Below are 15,461 nucleotides of genomic sequence, written 5' to 3'. Positions count from 1 at the left end.
CTCAAACTTAAAATAATGTGAAGATCAAATTTGGATCACCTGTTTGTCTAAACTTTAAGTCTTAAATGTGTAGCTAAATCAGTTACCTTGAATTTTTTCAGCCAATGAACTGATCAGCTGTTGTTTAGATGGAGATTTTGGAAATTTCTGTTGGTAGGTTGCATTTTAACGATTTAGCTAAAAAATGTCCCTAGAAACTTTGGATAAATCAGTCATCTTTTCAATTATTTATTACGTTAATAAAAGTATGCTTATTCATAGCTGACCAGCTAGAACCTTGCAACCTGTCAACCAGGTGTGCCTGATTTAGTGGCCAGCCAATACTGTGCTGAAAGGTTATTTTTTGCATGTTTGTCTAGTAGCCATAAAATTGTAAAGTTTTCACACTTATGGACTTTTATTACAATTTTATTATCTACATAAAATGCTGGAAAAAATATCTAGTAATGGGTGTAAAGATGTCAGTTTTGACTAATTACTTTTAATAAGTAGTATTGCGATATGGGAGTCAGTGTTACACTACTAAGATTTGCACATGGTTTGCATTTAAGCTAACTTTCTGCACAGAAAGTGCCCTCTGTTGGGGGGAACATTTAAAAATATATCCTCTCAGGATTAAGAAGTGCAAAAATAGTGTCTTTCTTTTGTCAAGAGGAAGAAATTTTTCTTTATTGGAAAAATAACAGAACATCTGTCTTACAAAGAATACGGTAGTAATCAAAACTACATTTAGGCATTAATTTCTGCCTTTCACTCGTGTGTACATGGACACACTGGTACATTAAGTTTAACAAAGACACCAACTGTAACAATTATTGTATAAACTGATGTAATTATCAAAATTAGCAACTAAAGAGAGGACATACTGAAGTTGACATGAAATGGCGCATGGAAGCGCTCTGCTTAGAGCGAGATGGTTTATATGGTGCGGAGGTGGAGTGCAGTGTACACCAGGTTCACCGTGCTACACAGGAATGCCAGCAAGTTGCAGAGGGATGACAGGCCGTGGTAACGGAGAAAAGAGGCCCTCGCCGCCTTGTACTTGGGGTTCCGTTCCCGGAGCTTGGCATAGCCCTCCTTTTTGGAGCCCATCCCAACCTCACTTCCCAGGCCATGGGCCCGCTCCACCTCTTGCATTTTCAGCATGAAGTCCGTGACAGCTGGACCAAACCACTGAGCGTTCAGGCCCACCAGAATGACAGCACTAAAATAAAGGATCATCTGCAATACAAAGGTTTTCCAAAGCTCCTGTTAAACCCATAACTAACGATGGTTCTCACTTAATTAACAAAGTGTCGTCTTGCTGCTCTTTTACAGATACAAAATGTACTGCAAAAACTTGAGACTTAAGGAAAATGTTCTTGTTAAAACAAATTTTTAATGAATTGGCCTAATTGGTAGTTACGTGCTTTTAAAGACACTGTACTAATTTAGCAGACATGTTTATAAGTACCTCAAATTCCTTAACTATTTCAAATTCCAAAGTTAGAGCTTCTTTCATCATTGCTATTTAAAATAAATCACAAAATTAGTAGCACATTGTAAACTTAAATATGCAAAAGTCAAGTGGTACAGCACTATCAAAGCCACAGTTCTTGATTTATTTTGTTTCATCCTGTAAAGAGAACTCAACAAGTTGCAACGTGTCACTGACCTGCAGGGTCTCATGCCAGTCCAGCAGCTCCCTAGGGTGGTAAACCGCAAACAATGCCAAGCTAATGGCATTGCTGCCCAGGAGAGAATAGAAGTAGAAGGGGAACAACTTGCTCTGCACCTTGCCAAAGGTGTGTCGAGTCACATTAGACACCAATACGAACCCTATGAAAGAGATGTTGTATTCACATAAGAGCATCATCACCATCGCTCCTCACTGTATCCCACAAAGGCAAACAATAACTGCAGTGGTGGTTTGTTTAACACTGGACACAAATATCCAATACTACTCTCAGTACTTGCAAATATTTCCCATCTCACCTGCTATAAAGGTAACCCACACCTGCATGCCCCAACCAAAGGACATCACCAGCAAGTGTAGCACTTTCACCAAGTCTGTAGGTTGTCCTTCTGTGGCCATTGTGGCTTCCTGTAAAACTAAATACAACAAATTCTTTCAAATAAATTCCTCTTGGTGGCAACTCCAAATATTACATTTAATGACCTGGTACTGACTGAGGGCTACAGAGCGGCTCTTGTCTCTCCACTACCTCCCTCTCCACACCACCTCCCTTCACCCTGCTTTCTCAAGTATAAATATGATTGCTTATCTACTTTTAACATTTTCATCTACTTATTTCTCTTTTGTCACAATGTATGTATGTACATGTAGTATGTCATATTATAACAAATATGCAAACAGGTGCTGCAGATACTTTCCATCTTGAGAGCACTGACACAGTGTTGTTGATGCCAAAAGGTGCAAAAGCTTGAAGGTTCTCAGTTCTAGCTTTCATGTGGGAGAATGACCTCACACTCTCACTCAGAACTGCTGAATTTCTGCCTACATTTAAAAAGGGTATTAAAACTCACCTCTTTTGGACACACTTCTCCCATTACCTCTTAAGTTCATGTAATGTATAAATATTCATGCTCTTTAACTTTGAGATCATAACTACTGAATAATGGATGAAGTTTCATGCTGCTACTCGTGCAATGTAAATGTTTAAAAAAATTAGGAATATGATTAGGAATGGTCGATTATATGGATAAACCTTTATGCATCGCTTGTGTGAGGTAGGGGGGTGTGGTGGCACAGCAGGTTTGGCCCGTGCCTGCTCTCTGGTGGGTCTGGGGCTCGAGTCCCGCTTCGGGTGCCCTGCGATGGATTAGCATTCTGTCCCGGGTGTGTCCCCTCCCCCTCTAGCCTTACGCCCTATGTTGCCGTGACCCTGCTTGGGACAAGTGGCTTCAGATAATGTGTATGTTGTGTGATGTACATTGGATCAAATGGTGGAAAGAAACTAACTTTACTTAAAAATCACATCTTCATCATCTGTCTCACCTTCTGCTAAAGTAAGGCACGCACAGTGTATTTTCTATGAGATGTACGTCGCTTTGGAGAAAAGCTTCTGCTAAATGAAGAAATGGAAATGTTGGAAAGAGTAAGTTTCACACCTTTTCTTTGAGACTGATTCAGAAGTTGGAAGCGCCGGCCCACTGCTGAGGCTCCAGAAAGGGAGCACACCCACACGCACTGTGAACTGTGGACCTTCACAAAGAGGAGCGTCACGCGGCCGGAAGGCGCACATGATGTTTCGAGCACAATATTGAGTGTACTGCTGTACTGCAGTCCAACAGTCACAGTGAGTGCTGGCGGAGGTCGGAGCAGGAGAAAAACGTGACACAGCAACTTGAACGTTGTCTGTGCGCTCCGAAGACACTTCATCAATCGCCACTAACATGTGAACCGAGCCGCGGGGGGGGGTAAACTGCGCTCTCATGACACAGTTTACCCCCCGCCTCGGTCCACATCATGTAAGATGAGGTAACGGGAGATCAGACACAACGACATTAATTATATTAAACACGGCCATCCCTGAACCACAACCAGGCCACCACGATCGGGTGAATCCAGCGGGTCTGACACGACACGTAACCAGCAGGCAGAACCAATGTAGAGCATGTGATACTATGTGCCAAAGCGTTACACACACACACACACACACTCCACTCGCGAGCGATGTGGAGCAGGAGGGCGAAATGACTGTTTGCTCACCACCAGCCTTCTTACAAGCTCAGCTCTGAGCTGAAGTTAGCGACCCGAGTAGTGACTAGCGCGAGCTCATACATTACACTACTAACGCGCTACTGCTAGTCAGTTAATTCGGACTCCTCTCGTCACCACCACCGACACACACCGCACTCCTCGAACCGGGAGCCCAATGTCTACGGCGCACACATGAACAGTAAGCCAGAGTGACAGTTTGTTTACCTGTTTACCGCCTCCAAGCCCTCCGGCGAGAAGAAGCCCGCGCTGCGAAACGGCTCCACGCGCCACCGTGCCGCTGGGGAACGCGCGCGCCCCCTAGAGCCGCAGCTCTTCAGTGCGGCGCAGCCGCGTCTCGCGCGTCTTCCTCACACGTTTCGCGCGCTCCACCCCCGGATTTTTACTTTTTAGGAAAAAAAAAAAAAAATTAAACGCAGAAAGCGGATTTCTACGCATGGCTAACACACCTGAAAGCATCTTAAACGGAGGTCGTTGCTAATATCACGTCAGTGTCAAATTACGCAATGTGAACAGCGTATAGCTACTGAACAACTGTCTGTTTTACTGTTTCCCACTTATTTTTCGGAGTAACTACAATGAAAGACCTGATTTTCAATGTCTATCCTGTTGTCCTCGTTTAAGCTGCGACAGTATTTTCTGTATAGCACTAACCTATTTATTTTATACATGAATCATTGCACGCGCCAGTTACCATCCGGGTATCTTTTGTCCCTGCATTGCAATATGAGGCAAAATATTTAATCTAAATGCACTGTATTTTGTTGCAATCAAAGGGCCCAGAACAATCAGAGAGAATATTTCGTGATTAAAACCCTAATAGCTGAGAAAATGTCAGTCCACTGCTTATTAATGACATGCATCTCAGATTACACCGACATGTGCGTAGGCTTGCTCATCCTGACTTTACGATTGTTACTAGCACATTATTTTATTCATCTTGAAATATTTCCATTGTGTTTTCCAGCACAAGCTGAGTCGTTCGTTTTTGCCACAGTCAGTGGACCAGAGAAAGTGTGAAAGTGCAATTATACTTTCATATTTGCTAGCATCAGGCTAGTGAAGACATTTTAATACATATTATAGCCTTCATTCAAAATCGTAGTGAGAGCGAAAACCAACATTTTAACAGAAGGAAATAAATCTTGGCAATATATAGACCATTCTGATTCATCCTAATGCCTTAAGCTATTCGTGAAAAAATGTAATGTGAAAACCTATTTCATAAAAGTATAGTGTGAGAACCTATTACATTTTGAAAATAATGTTATACTTTTTGATTGGGTAAAATAAAAAACACACACAGAGTATAAAGCTTAATAAATGGGTAAACCACTGGACGTAAATCACTGTAACTAAGGCTAAGCAGGTACACCGCAGGCAATCATTCAAATTCATTTAGATTTAATCATTCCATAATAATATCGCCTATGGCAGTGGCAAATTTAAGTTAGTGCGTCCAAAAAGTGTCCTTTTTCGGACAGGCAAGCGGAACCGCCATCTGCTGCAGTGAAAACACTTTCTATGAACCGGGAGAAGAATATGGAGCGTGGGACCAATGGCTACTCCTCGAGGATCGGCTCGGCCAATCAGATGAAGGAGTTGTGGAGCACTTCCGGATTTAGCTTCATTTCGGTCTAACCGCATAGCTAACGTTGTTGCTGAGGTAAATAAATTCTTTATTTAGTTATTGTATATTGTTTCTAAATGTTTAAACTCCAGTGTCTCGCACTGTTTAAGTACTCAAAGTGATTTTTTTTTTGTTTCATGCCACTCAGGATAGAGGCAGTCAAATAGTACGCGCTTTTAGCTAGCTGAAAACAACTAACAACAACACGTTCGTCCCGCCACGGCGAAACAGGTACGATTGATTATTGATTTAGCAGACAGTAAGCCTATACTTATGTACAGATAACTCGTACTGCAAGTTCGTTAATTATCAGTCTGTTGAGACCAAAGCATATAATTTTTACAGTGCAACTTAATACAAGAAAAAATATTTGTATTGTATAATTTTTGACTCGTCGTTTCTCTGGAAAAAAGAAAATTTGTGAACTGTACTGTTAGTAGTATAACTGAATATGCCGGGTCTAGTTTTCCTTTTTGTTTTGTGTGTATTTCCCAGACGAGTGTCTCGCTATGGGTCGCCGGAAGTCGAAACGGAAGCCTCCTCCGAAAAAGAAAATGACCGGAAACTTGGACACTCAGTTCACATGTCCCTTCTGTAACCACGAGAAGTCGTGTGACGTCAAAATGTAGGGAGGCCATTCATCTGTTGATGGTGCTGAATGCACGTTTGTTCGTGTGCAGTGCCTAATGTCATTTTAATGACTTGTTTTTGGTACAGATCACTTGATAAGATGTGACGGTTTGTCTTTGAAATGTATACAATAATATGGTAACTTTTTTTTTTTTTGCCCTTTTCATACAGGGAGCGCAGTAGAAATACAGGCATAATATCCTGTTCAGTTTGCTTGGAAGAATTTCAGACTCCCATAACCTGTATCCTTTTCGATATTAATCTGAGCCTCTTGTTTGCATAAAATAGTAATAACTTTTCATTTATTGCAATTCAGGTTATGCATCTTGCATTAAAAGTACAAGAGTTTTCTTACAGGGATTTGGAAATAAAACACCAAGATATTTGCTCCTTAACCTACTTTTCCAGACCTTTCAGAACCAGTGGATGTTTATAGTGACTGGATAGATGCTTGTGAGGCTGCAAATCAGTAGCACACTATTCAAAATATGCTACAAGAAGAAAAAAAAAAATTACAAATGTGATGATTTTGAAAGAAGGCTTTGCTCTATCAGGAAATTGCAGTACAATTAATGGCACAGCCCAAGGTTATTCAAAAGATCAATGTCTTAAAATTGTACATTTTCCAATCAGGGCCTTTTTGTGACTCTGCAATTCCCTTTGACAAAATTTATGTTTGGAAACTATTCAATACATTCCTTTTTGAAAATCACTAATGTAACTAAATGGTGACTGCTACATTTAAATGTAATTTATATAAACTCTATAGAACTGTAGAGTGACAAGCTTGTTTAAAGGTATGTATAGCATGGAATGTTTTAATAGGTGATTGCTAATGTTTCTTGCCAGATAACATTAAACTGAAGATAAGTCATTTGTCCTATTTTTGTCAAAAAAAAAAGTTAAATTATATCAGAATGTTATCTTGCACTGGGTCTTTGCCTTTTACAGAAAGGTTTAATTTTGTGGTTTACAGATTTGACATTGGAAGGGAAAGGGTACTAGTTTAAAGAGCAAGTATATTAATTTAGCTGGCACTTTTCTCAAAAGCAACTTATTTACCCATTTATACAACTGCATAATTATACTGGAGCAATTTGAGGTAGGAATCAAACCTGCAATACTAATGTGATCCAAAGGCAGTAGCTCTAAGCACTATGGTACCAGCTGCCCCACATTTGCAGACATGTGAAGGGTATAGAAGGGAAAAAAAAAAAAACAAATTTAAAATGGTGTCTTATTTATTGGTATTGCACAGTTTTCATTCAGAAATACAAATACTAGGTAAACAGCCTTTTCATTTTGTGTTTTTGTATTAGCAGATTGAACTTTAAATGTTTTTTAAAACCACACCTAGCAAACCATAACAGAACCTTGTAGAACACTGCTTTCTCAGTCTAACATTGAGCAAGTCTATCAGCACAGATGTCAAGTGTTAGAAGTCTGAATTGCAGATCAAGTGGCCCCTACACTTGTCCATCAAAACCAAGGGAATGTGAAATGTTTACATTGGCATCTACTTTAAGAAGGCAAAGTGTTGATTCTGAGTAGGTTTTAAAAAGAATTTTTTTGGTTACCTTGAGACATTAAATTTGTACCAAAACTAACTAAAATGTCCTCAAATGATAAATTCATCTCCTATCATATAGTACTGGTGCAGTTACAATATGTCTCATTACTGCAAGGAATCATTTGCCCATGTCCTACACTATTGTCTAAATCTTTGTGTTGAAAGTATTAGTTAACAGTACATTTCTAGCTTAGGCCATCATTCACATCTGAGTGAAACAAAAGTCATACTTCGAGAAGTCTTAAAACATTTTAGTGTTATGTTTATGAAGATATCTTGATTGGTTTGTCAAAGTATTTGATATTAGATTTCTTTTAAGATCTATATACATGGGAAGTATGCATCTCCATAAAAAATGATTCATAACATCAGATGGCACAGCAGAGCCATGTAAAACTCATTTGCTGAGTTTAATGATGGCTGAACATGTCAAAACTACAGAAGGTCAAATTTACTAAACCTTTCCTGTGAGCTGGTGTGTCAAAGTTAAGTCTAAGGTTTTTTTTTTTTTTAAAAAAAAAACCATCTCATCTTGGATCACAGGTTGAGGCATGTGAAGCTGTACATGTATCCCAATCTTGGGGGAAAAAAATATATATATTAAAGCTCATTGGGCATAAATCAGGGCTATATGGCTAACAAGCAATTCAGTCAGTCAATCTAGAAGTTAGAGTTTTGTATTGCCAATATAATATATAGCTTTATTTTATAAATCAAATAAAAACACATACTTAGACTTTATTAAAAACAATGGATCTCTTAAGCTTATCCCTGCTTTTCAGGCACAAGCCAGTATTCTACCATATAAAATTAAAAGTGTCAAGGAAGCCAATTTGGCAGGTAGTGCACATGAGGGCCCATTATAAATTCTTACCCACGTTAGAAAACTGATTAAGGTAGTGGGAAGGGGCTTCGTTCACTTGATGATGGCCAGGGATGAAAACAGCTAATAGCAGTAACAGTAACACTGGTTTTGCTGGTTGCCAGAGCAACGGTCTCTGTCCTTAGTCGGAGTAATTTTGATAGTCGTAGCCCTCCCCATTGTTGAGGAGGCTGTCTGGGTTGACACAGTACTTTCTGTCGTACACCTGGCGGGGAAGGCCATACACCGTCATGCCTGTCTGGGATGCCACCTTGTTGGTGCCCATCTGCAGTGAAACTGTGGCTGTATCACATGGCTCCAGGTCTATCTTCTTGTCAAAGATCTGGCGCTTGGTGCCTGGAGCTGTCATTCCAGACTGGAAGGATACAAATATGTATTTAAGTGATACTTGCCAGTGAAGAGTGAAACTAAAGTTTAGCAAGTACCTGCATCAAATGCTTACACATACACACACAAAAAAAAAAAAAAACCCAAACTATCATTTCCTTGACTGTCTCCAGCTGATAAGATTAGGCAAATTGGACAGAAAAGTGCACGGATTACTTTAAAAGTAATATGGTTATCATCCTGTGTATTTTCCAGGACAAGTATGAAGGCTAAGGAGTTCCTGTACTCTGTTCCTTTACAACTCTACAATCCATTCTGTTAACCCTATATCTTAGATATTTTGCATGATGGTATTCTTGTCCAAGTTCAGAACAAGCTTTCCACTTCCCATACCTGGTTGGCTCCTTTGTTGGTACCCATCTGTAAGCTGATAGTGGACTGGTCCAGGGGATTCTCCATGCCTGCTTTGGGGTCATACAAGTGACGCCTTGTCCCATACGAGGTCATACCCTTCTGACTGGCAAACTTGTTGGTGCCCATCTGAATTGGAAGGTAGTGAAGGATTCCAGCAAATGGGAGTCATTATATCCTGCCTAGGATGTCACTGAAGATGTTTGTTTTACACCAAAAAAACAAATGTGAATCATTCTGAAGTAGTTAGGTGGGTAACCAGCTAACAAGTCCTGTTCCTATTTTAGCCAACTGCATTTTATTACTGTTTGGCCAGTATGATGTATTCATTTTTGTGGCATCAACTTTACTAGGACTTCGGAGGCCTTATAAAAGACCTCTGACCTGTAGTCCGATGATGTTGCGACCTTCTTTCAGCTTCTCAGGGTTGAAGCGCCGGTTTTGTTTTTCTGCATACTTCACCCCCACATTAGACTTTGTGTTGAATCCTTTGGACTTTGCCTGAAGAAACAGAAATCAATGGAGGAAACTTCTAGGCTAGCAGATGTAGTGAGATGATTAGATGCACTCAACACCAAGGAGGAGAAGAGCACAGATGTTTCACACCCTCAGCTGCAGGATCACAGGTACTTCTACATATGACATGCTCACGTGAGATACAATTCATGGTTACCTTACCATTCCAGCCAAAGCGATGAGCGTGCTTTGAACTTGGGTGTGGTTGACATTCTCAAACAGGTCATTGGCTTCGAAGATGTCGTGTGGCTTTATCCCATATTCTGTGATGGCTCTGACAAAATTGCCAATGTTTTCCAGCTGAATGAGGAATAAAGGCAGGGGTAGCAATCTGTTGCTGTAACTTAAATGCCTCATTGGAAAGAGATTCCAATTTCACACTAAAGCCACTTTTCATATCAATAAAAAGTTCAACCACCTGTCCAGTTCAGCTGTATTGGATCAGGTGTGAGGCAGGAAACCACACACACACACACACACACACACACACACACACACACCAGTTCACCTGCAACTGGTCTGAACTGTGGGGGGTATCCCACAGAAACACAGGGCAATCATGCCAACTCTGCACAGACAGAGCAGGGTTTAAACCTGTGTCCAATGCTACCCCAACAATGCATTCATATAACATGCAGTTGCATTGTATTGTTGTACATGTTGAAACAATTCTCATATCAACACAAGAGTGGCAAAGTTGGCACATTGACTTGGACTGTAGGCAGAACAGTTCTGCAGTCATTTCTCTGTACATTTGTTCCGCAAGATGGGGGGGAGCCTATTCTCCATTGGTTGGTCTACCTGGTGCCAGTTCTGCGGCGAGTCGTTGATCTTTTTCACTGATCCAGGCTGCAGTTTGTTGATCAGCCTGAAAACAGAAGGAGATGCTCAGCAGGAGCACCAGCGCTGATATCGCACACCAGATAACTGTCACCACTTTGTCATGGCACAGTTTTTGTGCCACTACAACTCGGAGGGCATCTGCACCTCGTCAGCTTCCTCACTCACGTGTTACCCATCTACAGTGCACGCACCCTTTAACCTTAAAGGGTAAGCTTTGACTCACTCGCACAAGATGACCCCATCCTTCAAACCCTCCATGAAGTTCTCCGGGACCCTCCGGCCTGTGATCTCCTGGATCCACTGCCTGAGCTCCTCCTCCTTCTGGGGGTCATATTTATGAGCCAGCTAAAAGCAAAAAAGTCGAGGTTTACAATATGTACCATTACTGAACCCGGTCAAAAATTGAATGCAAATTTTGCAGACAGTAAGATGTCCAGGAATAAACTACTCACCAAAATGCTTTATACTTAAACTACATGCTTCATTTGAAGTTGAGTTTGAACCGTGCCACTTTTGCAGTACTACGTTTACTTCAGTCAACAAGCAAACCACCCGGAGGGATTTCCTCACTGAAAGGGTCCCTTGTCTGAGCATCCAAAACTTAGGTGTTACCGAGCAATTCTCAAAATGCAGTTCTGAGAAGGAAACCTCAACATGAGCAAAAATGTCATCTTTGTTCATCCCCTTTCTTGGAGAACAGCTCCTTACGTAGAGTGTGAAAGCAGGAAAAGGGGGTGAAAAAAGGAATTAAAATAAGCACAGCAAAATCCCTGATGCTTTACTTCCTCACATTTCCTCAGTGGCACCTCAGCATTTCACATCCTAGGCGGGGCACAAACGTGTCGCCTCCACCTCCCGCTTGTAGAATTTTTCTGCTTGCTAACAGGCGAGTGACACGGAGCCAACACAAACAGGTATTCCGAAGAAGCGGCCTTGCGTCGGGCTCCCGATCCAACACACCAAACTTGGGAGAAATGGCAGCTTCTCTTCATCTCTCCTCCCTCCTCATCTGTCCAACTGTCCGATGAACGCTGTCCTTTTACAGGCAGCCGACAACCCAATCCAAACCACTTGCGGTAGAAACCCGTCAGCACTGTCACCCTACAGCTGCCTCCTTTTTTCTTTGTTTACAAAGAATTTACTAGAATTACCCCTCTTCAGCATTTGGGGGGGGAGAAGAGATGCTGCTCTAGTATGATGCTTTGAAGAAAGACCTGCTCTGCAAAGCACGTACAGTAGAATCCTCCCCAGGAGCAGGTATTAAGAATGGGGGGCACCGAAAACATAAGGGCTCTCAAGGTCTGCGTGGTGGGGGCATAACATTTATACGATAAGCTTGCAGATGAGATTCTTCAGGACCTTTAGGAATTTAAAGCAATAAGATCTGTTATCCTCACATATCTTCCAATGTCCCCCTACTCATATCTCACAGGCACCTGAAGCCTGACTGAATGTGCCGAGCGTGCACTTTGCTTCAGCGGCGCGCTTCTCGAACGGCGCTGAATTCTCCGCTCAGCCGTAATCAGAAGCGCGTACCGTCCCGTCTCTTCTGCTCTGTCCGCTGTAGGTGTCCTCCCAACAGCCCAGGACAAAATGCAGCAATTCCTTAAAAGGAGGCAGACGGTGCCGAAGCACCTGCCTGCGCAGCCCTGTGATCTGGCATCCGGCTTTAGGGCTCCGCTTAGAGAAAGGAGGGAGGGGACTACACTGCAGTTATGTTTACATACAATAACAGACGGAACACCATGAAATCAGCTCGTGAGACATGGCAGCTGATGCCAGAGATGCATGGATGCCATTAACGAGCTCGAACGCAGACAAGTTCTTATACATGCTTTAACTGCATGTAAAGAAAATACCACAGTATAAACACACAGCAGAGAAAAGGTCTGAATCAATTCAAGCCGAATTTTAACGTTAACAATGTGGAAACCGGAATGCAGGAATGTTCCGGAATGTTCCTACGGTAGTTCTGGAATCTGGTGAGCAGTCCAGCTTGCCACTGCGCTTGCCATCCTGTGATGACGGGCACTTTGTCTGATAAGGACCTGTTGTGCTGTGATGTCCTGCAATGTGTGACATGCTTTGGAGGACAGAGAGGGGCCTGGGTCTCTCTCACACACAGGCACACACCTCTGAACACTTTGTTGCCATTTTATTTATACATTTGTTTCATATGAACTTCTCTAGTCAATTTTTCCAAAAACTTTGCTATACATAAAGTTCCATTTATACCTCTCTTTACTAAGACCAGGTACCCTTTTCTACCCAGGATATCATTTAATGGTGTTTTGAAGCACAAGCAGTCATTGTAGGACCACAAAAAGGACACATTTTCTGTAGGCCCCATCCTCAGAAAGCTTAGGAACCCTGGTGTGAGGATTGTCTGCAAAGTGAACCCATTATGAAACGGGCAAGTTAATTAGGAAGTAAGATCTTTGCCCCCCCCCCCCCAAGGCCTAATAACTTGTTTTATGAATTGCAAGTCATCATAGAAGATATTCAATTACTACTCATCACCACTCCAAGAGGGTTCCTAAAGAAGTTCTACTTCACGCTGCATCTCCTCCTCAGAGTTCACTCATAGACCGAGTGACGTGATCCCAAAGCCCCCACCCACCCTTCCTTCTCGCCATGGAGGGACAGCAGGTGACAGGAGGTGTTCACACGCACAGCATCAACCTCCACTTGAACTCAGTCACACAGTGAGTGGACTTTGAAACATGAGCTGCTCATTTCGTTTATCTTCCCCCGACACAACACAGAGGAGAAGGCCGTAGCTGCTCCCTGACCCGCGAGCGTTTCGACGCGGACGGTCCACGGCGCCCCCCCTTGTCACAGGCGTGACGTCACCATCACAGCAGCGCACCGCCTGAAGCGACAAGAGGACATGTGACACACCGTGGCGTCTTGTCAGACTTGCAGCAAAAGCTATGACATCGTCGTGCCAGCGCACGGGAAAGCACTGTCCACACTGAACACCTTCGTCGTTCGAGACCTTGCTGCACTACCGCCCACAAAAGGTAAGACACGTCGTTACAATGATTGACAATAAGTTAACCAACACACTTTTTCTGCATCGCTACTACGACTGACTGACTGGAAGCCATTTGCGTGTCTCGCTCAACCAGCGTAAACAACGGCCTTTAAGACGGCGCCTGGAGGGAATCCGCAGGGTTTTACTGCTCTGCGGTTCTCTGTTCTGAAAGATATATGAAGGGAAAGAAAAAAAAAAAACCGCCCGCGGCTACAGGGCAGAATCTGTGTCTCTTTCTCTCTCTCTCTCTCTCTCTCACACACACACACACACACACACACACACACACACACACACACACACCTGGCTGGAGTGGAGGTCACGTGAGCTGCGGCACGCGCATCCTCCGCTATGCCTGGCCGGGCGCCGCGAGCGCGCTCGAGCGCGAGCCCCCCTACCTTGCTCTTCACTTCGGCCGACAGTCCGAAGGCAGGTCCGCTCTTGAAATGGCTTGTCATGGTTTCCCGCGGCACTTACTTCGCAACAGCCGGCGTTCGAACTAGTAACTTAATTTAAGCGTCAGTAAAAGGGAAGCGACTCGACTCGAGCCGAAGGACACGTGCAACTCCGCTGAACTCCCGTGGAAACGACCAGAACGCCACAGACGCGCTCTTTCCCCGCTCCTCTTTTACTCCCCTTTGCGTCGCATTCGAGCACCTCGCAGGACTTTTCTCAATCTTTTTTAAACTCTTGCCATGTGTGCAGGTCCGAGGGCGCGCGCCATTGGCTGCGGCCGCCGTCCAATCACGGCGGCGCCTCGTCCTCGCGCTGATGTCATCAGCGTGGCATTAGGCTCGCGCGCTGTCACTTTTTCCACCTTGCGCTCAATTAAAGGATGCTGTTCGTTTGTGTCACGTTTGGTTTCATCCTTTCACGCACGTGAATCCTTCGACACGTTTCTGACGCCTCTTATTTCGTTCTCCGTACTGCATGTATGTGGTACTTTAGCTTTGTCCATCTGCGATGTAAGGCTTGGGTATAAATATAAAATATAAATATAAATTTATGGTGCGTCGCTTGGATCCAGACTGAAGTACATTTCTGACCATTTTCAGAGCACATGTCTATTCAAAAGGCTAATCGCGCTAGTAAAGCCACACAGGAGGTCCCAGATTACCCATCACGCTGAACACCAACAGCACATTTTTAATGCGTAAAAATGATTTTTTTTTTCTTTGCTTTTCCGGGGTCACAGGGGGTTACGTGTCAAAGAGGCCAATGGAGGCATCTGTGATTCCTTTTCACCCTCTCATTACTTTAAAATGTATCTGCATCACCTCCGTGTAGAAAATTTACTTCGTGAATCGCCTCCTCCGAAGTGATGAAGACCAGACACCTGTTCTGTCATCTGTGCCGTTAGTTTCTTCCTATTACGGTGTGAAGACTCCATGAAACAGTGCAACACCCCATGTTGAGGACAGATAAATTCCCGATTCTGAGTCATTTTCAGAAATGAAATATGAAGAAGAGGAAAAAAATGGAAGAACCAATTTTTTTTTGGATATAATTGTGGTTATACCAATACTAACATATTAGTCTATTTGAATGATACTTGATCTGGGAATTAATCTGATGGGAGCAAATGTCAAATGTAAAAGTCTATTCATGTTTCGAACATCCTGAGGCTACAGCACTCAATTTTCATGTGAAAAAAGTTTGGACATCTTAGACGGTATTCATCCAAGAGCAGGCCCCGACAGTTGATGGAACGCCATCGTTTGCCGCTGCTTTGCGGTGATATTTCGGTGAACTCACACACTGGGACACTGACATTAGCTGGGGGTCTATGTGGGGAGGCCAGGGGGCATTTACAACAATGATGCATGTCTCCCCTTCTGCCCCCAAGCACCACTGCTCTGGCACAGAGAAGGAATGCGGAGGGGCCGAGGGGGG

The 15,461-nt window shown here is 43.0% G+C and overlaps 3 protein-coding genes across 3 annotated transcripts; 1 reads left to right on the top strand and 2 right to left on the bottom strand.

Annotated features, from left to right (window-relative positions):
• Window positions 1-456: 456 nt before the first annotated feature.
• tmem205 (transmembrane protein 205) lies at window positions 457-4,116 on the bottom strand. The gene is made up of 4 exons (XM_018738656.2): window positions 3,929-4,116; window positions 1,975-2,091; window positions 1,655-1,818; window positions 457-1,221 (listed from the first exon to the last, which is right to left on the bottom strand). The coding sequence occupies exons 2-4, from the start codon at window positions 2,072-2,074 to the stop codon at window positions 919-921; spliced, it is 567 nt and encodes a 188-aa protein (XP_018594172.1). The 5' UTR covers window positions 2,075-2,091; window positions 3,929-4,116; the 3' UTR covers window positions 457-918.
• Window positions 4,117-5,296: 1,180 nt separating this feature from the next.
• On the top strand, window positions 5,297-6,857 carry LOC108926136 (elongation factor 1). The gene is made up of 5 exons (XM_029250331.1): window positions 5,297-5,387; window positions 5,500-5,582; window positions 5,847-5,976; window positions 6,153-6,223; window positions 6,390-6,857. Exons 3-5 carry the CDS (start codon window positions 5,861-5,863, stop codon window positions 6,452-6,454), a joined length of 252 nt encoding a protein of 83 aa, XP_029106164.1. The 5' UTR covers window positions 5,297-5,387; window positions 5,500-5,582; window positions 5,847-5,860; the 3' UTR covers window positions 6,455-6,857.
• A 347-nt stretch (window positions 6,858-7,204) lies between these two features.
• cnn1b (calponin 1, basic, smooth muscle, b) lies at window positions 7,205-14,251 on the bottom strand. The gene is made up of 7 exons (XM_018738640.2): window positions 13,967-14,251; window positions 10,755-10,876; window positions 10,490-10,556; window positions 9,851-9,988; window positions 9,557-9,673; window positions 9,155-9,301; window positions 7,205-8,789 (listed from the first exon to the last, which is right to left on the bottom strand). Exons 1-7 carry the CDS (start codon window positions 14,024-14,026, stop codon window positions 8,556-8,558), a joined length of 885 nt encoding a protein of 294 aa, XP_018594156.1. The 5' UTR covers window positions 14,027-14,251; the 3' UTR covers window positions 7,205-8,555.
• Window positions 14,252-15,461: the final 1,210 nt, after the last annotated feature.

The sequence above is a fragment of the Scleropages formosus genome, chromosome 3 (assembly GCF_900964775.1).
Source record: "Scleropages formosus chromosome 3, fSclFor1.1, whole genome shotgun sequence".
NCBI lineage: Eukaryota > Metazoa > Chordata > Actinopteri > Osteoglossiformes > Osteoglossidae > Scleropages > Scleropages formosus.
Note: the sequence above shows the minus strand (reverse complement) of the source record. Positions and strands in the feature narration are given on the sequence as shown.